At 38.8% G+C, this 9,562-nt stretch overlaps 1 protein-coding gene across 1 annotated transcript; it reads left to right on the forward strand.

The window, feature by feature from the left end:
- The first annotated feature begins 596 nt into the window (after positions 1–596).
- LOC119742110 (gastrula zinc finger protein XlCGF26.1-like) lies at positions 597–4,926 on the forward strand. Its single transcript, XM_038218145.1, has 2 exons — positions 597–789; positions 3,447–4,926. Exon 2 carries the CDS (start codon positions 3,657–3,659, stop codon positions 4,854–4,856), a length of 1,200 nt encoding a protein of 399 aa, XP_038074073.1. The 5' UTR covers positions 597–789; positions 3,447–3,656; the 3' UTR covers positions 4,857–4,926.
- Positions 4,927–9,562: the final 4,636 nt, after the last annotated feature.

Consider the following 9,562-nt stretch of genomic DNA (forward strand, 5'->3'; position numbering starts at 1 on the left):
AAGAGTGTGAAGAATATGAGAATGAATAGCGTCATCCCATAGCGCTAAAGCTATTTGCCACTTAAATTGCTATTGTTCACACCCCACCATTACGCCGCAGAGTTGGATTGTATCTACTGGTAGTCAAAAGAGCAAGTTTGGCAGCCTTCTGGACATCTTTTTTTTCTTGTGACATGCATATGATACAAAAAGGGACTTGTAACTTGTCTAGCCTAAACAAAGCACTTCCCAGACTAGTTCCCAGTCCTCCACTTATTACAAAACTTCCCATAGTGGGCAGAAAAAAGGAATAATAACAGGTTTAATTTGATTCAAATTATCGTAGTTATACGAGTATAGAAGCATATACATCATTTTCTTTCCTTGTTATAAATTATATGAATTATTTCCCCTTTAACCGCTATACATTTTCATTAAACATAATTATGCCGCGCAATGTTTGTTAAGATTGCGCAAAATTCATAAATTGCACACGTGATATTCCCACGCAATCTTAAGAATGAGCGCTCATTCTTCAGATTGCGTGCTCATTCTTAATAGTGCGTGCTCGTTCTTAAGAATGCGCGCTCATTCTTAAGATTGCGTGATATGCAAGAAAGCGCACAACATACACAGCACAACTGCTGTGCATATGACGCGTGTGCTGGACAAAGCATGGATATGATGGACATGATGGAGGTGACCGGAGTTGCCCTCATAAACTTTTTTTCGGGTTCAGCTTGATCATTTTTGTCGTTTTGAGTGTATCCTCTGCTGCATAAAACTTAAAAGATACATATTGTTTCATAGGTGAGTTCATTGCTTTTAATTTGAAGGGAAAGTTAAAAAAAAATCGCAGCAGCAGTTCTGTGGGAAATGGCTGTGTTTTGATTTAGACCCGTGAACGTGGCGTTGTGTACAACATAGCCACGTTTACGGGTCTATGTTTTGATTAGCCCCATAAATGTGGCCAGTTTACTGGACTACCTCCGTAAACATAGGCCACACGTCCACGTACACTGAAGACTGAAGCTACTCATACATGTTTGCAAAGTGATTTCCGCATTTCGACTTCAGACCCATTTCATATATGCTTTGAAAATACAATTAGTCTTAGGCATGTTAGGCCCTACCCTCTTAATAACAAACTCAGAACCTGCTTCCAGTGTCAGTTGCCCAACTGCTGCGTAATTTACGAAATTTTCTGGAGGCTTCTTGGCAACTTTTTGGTCCAACTGAACAATGACCTCGCGCAATACCTGACGGGATACGAATCAATATGCAGGGATCGTTCACCTGTCAATCATGCGTGCACGAGGCACGCTGTAGTCTGGTTCTCAGACCAAAAGATTCTGACTATTCCTGATGAATCAATATAGACGTGAGCGTCGGGAATAATTGTCAGGTCTGTGAACCAGACTATCACCGGGCCTGCGTTGGCCAGTCGCATGCCTCGTGCACTTATGATTAACAGGTGGCAGGTTATCGAGGCGGCGGGTTATCGCGTACGTATTACCAAAGAAATAATAAAGTCTAGCCCCTAGGCTACATTATTGGCCATTTTGGCTACTTGCCAAAACAGCTTTTTTTTCGCTAAGTGGGTTTTTTAGGTGTTGGGCCTTGAGCCCAACACCTATTGTTATTGTAAGAATTTACTATTTCTCCTCTTCGTTGTTTTTATTTTTATTCTTCCCGCCAAATTCTTCTCCAGAACTGTTTGTCAACATGAAAACATATATGACCTTCAATTGTCAATACATGAATGCACAACACACTAAAGATGTGCTTCTTTGCATTGACGTCATTTTGACGTCATCATGGGTCATGTGACATCACTTGAAAAATTAATAAATCTAATCTTTGAAATTCAATATATAAAATCAACTGTGAGAGACCGGAACTTGCATTTTGCAGGAATCGATATTGATAATAACAATCGAAATGATAATACACGATCTTAATTTTGGGGTCCGCTTATAAGTCCGATGCCTCATAGGTCCGACGCCTCATACATGTAAGTCCGACAAAATGGCATCCCCCAACCAAATAAAGGCCCATAAGTCCGATGCCTCATAGGTCCAACGCCTCATAAGTCTAACGCCTCATAGCTCCGACGCCTCATAGCTCCGACAATTAAATTTACTTTCATTTCTGTCAATGGATAAGTCTGACGCCTCAAAAGTCCGACAGCCATTATTAATCAATACAAATATTGCGAGCAAATAAAGATTTCCACATTTAATCTTTGAAAATCAATATAAAATCAACTGTTACAGATTTGATTTTGTTTTTATGACAATCGATACAATATTGCAGGGTCTTCATTTTTGGTATTAAGTGCATAATCATGTGACCATTCCTTCCGGTCGGAACCGGAAGTGCCTTATACATGTAATTTAAAATTGGCAAAAGTTGTGAACTTTTTTTTCAACGATGTGAATTTCTGCCTTGGCTGTACTTTACAAAATATCACAGGTGACGAAACATGCATTTTGAATTTGTGTGTGTGGCAAAGTTTGCGGTAATCAATGGCCCAACACTGTGTGGTTGTTCTGACAACCTCTAGTTGTCTGTTTGATCTTTTCTTTTTCAGCCATTCCCCATGGAACTTATACACATTTTCATCGTGCATGGCTCTTTTGGGCACTAGGTTTGCCTTTATACTTGGCACACAGTTTAATAGACCAGCACATGCAGATATTACTTGTGTTGAACATTGACGTCATCTTGACGTCTTCACGAGTCAAGTGATGTCACATTAAAGGTGTCTTTATCTACAGATGTACAGGTCCGATTGGGTTGTCAGTTGGTGTTTTCCAAGACTGGGATGTGTTATACAATGTAGATGAAAGTTGGAATGAGTTATAATGACATCATCATGTCACTTACACAGGCTTGCAACTTTTCCTGGGATCCGCTGATTTCCTCGTTTTTTACTTCTCATGAATGCCATTACAAATTAAAATTTACTGTACAAAGTCTTGTGTGGCTTGGAATTTCCTCGTTTTTTTCCTAAAGTCCCAGTTCCATGCCTGCTTACATCAATGCACATTGTAATGACATCATATTAAAGGTGTATTTTCTGGAGTATATCTACAGAACTACAGGTCCGATTGGGTTGAAAATTAGATCGAAAATTAGATGGAGACCGGGATGTGTTATACATGTACAATGTACATATAGATGAAAATTGAAGTGATGTCATGATGATGTCACATGACAAGTGATGTCACATTAAAGGTACATTTTGATAAGGCCTATATATTTACAAAAAAAATTGGCCCTGTTCACCCTGCAACTTTCTACTGTACATGTACTGGTACTTGTTCATGTTTGTCCTTTTTTAGTCAGTAACTTGACATGAAATGCATGACCAAAATGCCGAAGCAGCCATGTGTTTGTCCACAAGCATCAATCTAGTTTAGCATAAACTTGTAGTTAATTCAGTGTGTTTGTTCTGTTTTCAGCTTGTCTCAAGATGACAGCACTGACAGCAACCCCCGTCTGGAATCTGAAGATTTGGCATCACTGAATCAAGGAGAGACTCCAGGAGTGTTGTGTAACATCCAGCCTCGGTGAGGATGCTTTCATAGTGCGCAAAATTCTGTAACATTAAGGGATGGTTGCAAAGTTTGATGTAATATCAAGTCTGCCATCAACATAAGCACTTCAAAAAAATGGACACACAAGGACCTGATCTGAATTGTCACCTGAGGGTGCACACGGATGAGAAACCATTCGTTTGTGCAACCTGTGGTAAAGCCTTTACTACAGAAAGTGATCTTCAAAGGCACAACAGGATTCACACTACTGAGAAACCATATGCTTGTGAAATCTGTGGTAAAGCCTTTGCTCAGCAAGCTAAACTATGCACACATGAAAGGATACACAAGGGTCAGAGACCATTCCCTTGTGCAACCTGTGGTAAGGCCTTTGCCCGACAAGGTGGTCTACGCGTACATGATAGGGTACACACTGGTGAGAAACCATTTGTTTGTGCAGACTGTGGTAAATCCTTTGCAACAAAAGGTAGTCTTCAACGACATGAAAGGATTCACACTGGTGAGAAACCATTTGTTTGTGTTACCTGTGGTAAAGCGTTTACTACAAAACTTAATCTACACCTGCATGATTTGATGCACATTGGTGAGAAACCATTCGGTTGTAAGACCTGTGGTAAAGCCTTTACGACAGAAGGCAGTCTTCAAAGACATGAACGGATTCACACTGGTGAGAAACCATTCGTTTGTGAGACCTGTGGCAAAGCCTTTACTACACACAGTCATCTACGACAACATGAAATGATACACACGGGTGAGAAACCATTCGTTTGTGCAACCTGTGGTAAAGCCTTTACCCGACAAAGTGATCTACAAGCACATCAAAGGATACACACAGGGGATAAGCCATTTTGTTGTGAGACCTGTGGTAAAGCCTTCACATGGCAAAGTGATCTGAGCAAGCACAGAAGGATACACACAGACGAAAAACCATTTGCTTGTGAGACATGTGGCAAAGCCTTTACCCGGCCAAGTGGTCTACGCGACCATCAAAGGCTACACACGGGTGAGAAACCATTTGTTTGTGACACCTGTGGTAAAGCGTTTACCCGGCAAGCTGATCTACACAAACATGACAGGGTTCACACTGGTGAGAAACCATTCGTTTGTGCAGCCTGTGGTAAAACCTTTACTCAGCGAGCTTATCTGTACACACATGGCAGGATTCACACTGGTGAGAGACCATTTGTATGTGGAACCTGTGGTAAAACTTTTACTCGGCAATGTGGTCTATACAGACATGAGAGGATTCACACTGGTCAGAAACCATTTGTTTCTGAGACAAGTGGTAATGCTTTTTCCTCAACCAAAATGTGAAGACACAGGTCTCAATGGCTGACCATAAACAACTAATTTGTGGGGGGAAAATTGCCGGGATGTTAAATTTGTATAATACATGTAATTACTTCAACTCAAGTTTATGGTTAGAAGTCTGCACAAATATGGGTTTCCATGAAATTTAAAAAGAGAAAAATAGATATGAGTAGAACTTCACTCCTTGGAGATATTGTATTTGTATTCATATTTTTACATGTCTTTACTCTAGCTCCCTTTGACAATCTTCACCAAATCATCCACTCTGATCATACAGTGGTGTATGTAACTAAAGGGTCGAATTCCTTGTGGGAACCTAGGTTGCATCAATTGTACAAGGGGTGCCCCCTTGTAAAGTAGATGGGTTCCCATATTTGTCCAATTTTACAAAAATTTGTCATTGTACCATGTACATTGTACAATGTATGGTTTACTAACTTGCAAGGGGTAGCAAACCCAGAGTGTAATAGAAGAAGTTTATATACATGTATATGACTACTGTTACACATTCATTTCAAATCCATTTCCATTATTTTTATAAAAAAGTTAAAGGACCCAAGCTGTGTAATTATTTTGATGCAGTCTTTCAAAATGCACTTTTACAGGTATGTCTCATTTAACCTTATTTTTAATTTTAGTGTTGCCATTTTCAAAGGTTTTTTGGTGCCTTACTGGTTTTTAAGCTAAGGCCAAAAAAAAAAGTCTCCGGTTTCTGGTATGGAGCTTGCCCAAAAAATGGTGCGGCGACGCGGCTTTTTTTTTTTTTTTACCTGATTTTTTTGCTTCAAATGTCGGCTGATGACTGCAAATGGTGCCTGACTAAACTTAGTGCAAATATATTGCGGTCCAGAGAGGCCACATACATGTAAATCTTTTTTGGACCATAACCCAATCTAAAAAACACGTTAAAATTGTGCACTCAGCAGGATTCCAGTCAAACCAGTGAGTTTGGCGGTTTTGAGACATCATCTTTCATTGAAAAAAAAAACGTTTTCATTTTGCCGACGTGCATGGCTACGGTGAAGCGCGCGCATACCAGAAACCGGAGACTTTTTTTCTGGCCTCATGCAAATTTCCATTGTACAATTAACCAAAAAAGAGATGTCAAATAGTTAACAAAATGTTTATACACAACTGTATGCAAGAGCAGTACATGTATATAGTTGCCCACAATGTGTCCCCAAGAAAAATAGAAATTCTAAGTTTTTAATATCTTAGCTAAACAATTTTTGTAATGCGCATTTGAACATTTCATGGTATATGCGCATAATAAATGCAATTTTATTATTATTATTATTATTTAGCAATTCCTTACATGTATCTTAAAGGTCAATTAAGGGAGGAATGATCATTGTTTGTATCGCCTAAACGAAGTTTTGGGAGACACCAACCATTCCTAAATTCTGTATGACTGACCTGCATGTAAACATTTTAGGAATGCTCTCATTTTCCAACTATTCTCCCAAATTCCGTAAAATTTGGACATAGGGTATTATGACTAGCAACGAAAATATCGGATATATTTCATGTCAAAGGTCACAGGTCAAAGGTCAACTGAGTCTGAGGTTAAAAATTATGAATTCAGTTTTTTGGGGGAAAGTTTACAACGTTGTATATGCTTTCGTAGGTTTTGATTAAACTTCGGTTCATTGAGTGACCCTAAGTTCGGTGGGAAGACAATTCTTCATTGGATTACTGAGGTCAAAGGTCTTGTTAGGGTCAGTAGAAATCATTGTTCAAATATGCTTGAAACGTTTCTTTGTCTACAGAATTTGATGTACTTTAAATGTCACTTGGATGGAGTGATTTACTCTTGGATGGGGGTTCATATTATCTTCCAAATTTGGAGGTAAAAGGTTATCTAAGGTCGTTGTTTAAAAAGGCACAAAATTTGACGTTTTCAAGAAACACAATACATATATAGGGATCCCCCGCGGAAAAAGGCGATGCATGCGATCTGCGGATCACATGTCTGAATACCAACCGTGTGTCGCGTGTGACCATGTGTGATTTACAAGAGGGTGCCCAATGCTAAGCCATTATGCATTTAAAGTTTTATCAGAATTGTTGGTCAAAAGACAATTTAATTAAACTGAAGTAGCTTATTTAAAGGGAGCGAAAACATTTTGAAGACTTAAAATTGACGTTTAAATTAGATATATGCAATTTCAGACAACTGCTGCAGTGTTGCTGAAGGGTCCACATGATAACTTATTTCCGTTCAAATGTACATGTATAAGTAAAGATTATATTCAAACTTACTACAGTCTACATGGCTCATGATGTTGCAGGCACCCTCTCCACCTCCACGGACCTCCGCGTACGGTGGCAGAGCATTCAGTGCTGCCGCTCCCTCTCTATAGAACAGTTTGCCATTATGTGTCAAGGGACTCGGTCACACTTAATTTGTTCAATGGTCGTCTAAAGACTTGTCTTTTTAAACAGTATTTTAATGCAGTGAATTTACTAGTATCATTGGTGTTTTACATGTACAAAGGTCTGATCATTGTTGTCTTGTTTTATCTACGTGATGTTTACTTGAGTGCTGTGAATTGCTTTTTAGATTGTGTGCGGGTTTTTCTAATTGTTTTTTATTAACTTGATTTAGGTTCTATCGGAATTAGTTTTTTAACTTACCTTTATTTTATTTGTTTAAGCACTTTGAGGAGGATTTTTGTTTGGCGATTGTCTGCGCTGTATATTTTTTTGTATTATTATTTAAATGAAATACAGTGTACATGTACTTATGTGGGATGCTTGAGGAATAATACAATTAGCAAGTGCACGTACGAGTTTGTACTGCATCTTCATGTTCAGATGTGAATTACTTGATAAAAATAAACAACGAGAGTGAGTATCGGTGGGCCAGCCTCAAACTTTCATGCTCGATTTATATTGCAAAAATAAATGAGCATCGAAATCAGGGACCAATTTCATTTTCAATTCACAGTGCTCGATACATCTCTGTAGAGCTATAATCATGCAATAAATTCAGAATAATAGCTAATCAAACTTTGGCATGTCTGTCCAGAAGAGAGATATGCCAAAATTTGATTAGCTCATGTTCTGAATTTATTGCATGGTATATAATATAATATATAAAAAATTGTCAAATTTGTTGGTTGGGGGGGGGGGGGGTTAAGGCGACCCGCCGTAAGTCGACCTCAAATTCAACCGGCCAGGCAAGCGCTGAAAAATCGAAAGGGAGGGGCAGGAGGATGAACCTCTGGACGCTAGAGGGCTCCTTTTTTCTTTCCAATTTATTCACATCAAGCTTTATCAAGGGAAGTGGGAAGCCCTATCAAGAGAAGGATTAATAAAGTGTGTTATACATCACAGAACACATACTTTGTAAGAAACTGTTAGAATTTTTTACACACTGCATTGCAACTCAAATCCGTGCAATGGCCTGTAGTCTCCGTGATGTAAGATACATGTAGTAAGGACAATTGAAAACTAATGGTGGCCTTCAATTTAAAGCAGTGATGTCAGTTGTTTCAAAAGTGAGTTACTAAAATACATGATTCACGAATATTCACTTAATTAGGTGATGGCGTTTCCCTTCCAACCAGATGAGGGTGGATGTTTATTGGAAATTTGTCTTTTATTGTTTATTGGAGTATTGATGATATTTATAACATTTTAAAAATATACTTGTCCAAAGTAAACTTCAACTACCTAAAAAATCAGAAATTTGGAAGCCACCTTGTACTATTTATGAATCACAGGACTCGAGAAAATCGTCATTTTTCCATAGATGTTGGCCATTTTGAAATTAGGTGTTTTTACATGATTTTTTTAAACACCTACGGAGGGCTCCTAGGCTAACATTAATGAATAGGCCCTAAGGGAGCCTCATGCCAAATTTAGTGTTTTTATCCGCCAAATAACGGTAATTTCACTAAGCCACCTGACTATAAATAGATGTCTGGTTTTCCCGTGACGCAACTACGTTTGCCACTTTCTAAAGAATATGCACCGGTAGACTTCATATCCAATAGGTCTGCCACTGTTCGTGTGATCACTCAGCCGTACTCGAAATTTGCAATGTAAAGAAAGGTAGGTCAATTCATAATCTCTTTTAACATCCAAATGAAACCAAAAATTTACGGGTTTTCCCCTTGCAAAGGCTTGAATTTCGTCATAACGATGACGTAATCTTCACACGCGGATATATAGCTTTATGGATTAACACGACAGGAAGTAGGGATACTGAAGTACATCATACATGTTGTGCGACGACTTAAGTATGTGCTGGATTATGGTCATGTTCAGACAACAGATCAGAGTAATCTACTTGTATCAAGAGTAGCCTATCTTCCGTGTAATACACAAGGTATGTGACAACCGAATTCCATACTTTCCCGTTGGGATAATTTCCCCAAGTAATATTTGTTGGGTAGGGTCGCCAATGCACTGTAAACACAATGTTGGTGAAACACTGCTAGACGTTACATAATACTGTTCGTGAATTGGGAAGAATTCGCCCAAGTTTGTCACTCATTTTGTTAAAAAAAAAACGTTAACGATGTAATCCAATAATTTTAGTGTTTAATAGGCCCTATACAGGCGCGGATATGGGGAAGGGGGTCAACAAAACCCAGCTCTGTCACAATTTTTTTTGCATAGAAATTCCTTAACAATAATCCGACTCTCCCCCCCCCCCCCCGCTCTGTCATATGATGTTTTGACAGATTGGGTTTTTTTAT

Source organism: Patiria miniata, unplaced genomic scaffold, assembly GCF_015706575.1.
Source record: "Patiria miniata isolate m_02_andy unplaced genomic scaffold, ASM1570657v1 HiC_scaffold_5, whole genome shotgun sequence".
Classification (NCBI taxonomy): Eukaryota; Metazoa; Echinodermata; class Asteroidea; order Valvatida; family Asterinidae; genus Patiria; species Patiria miniata.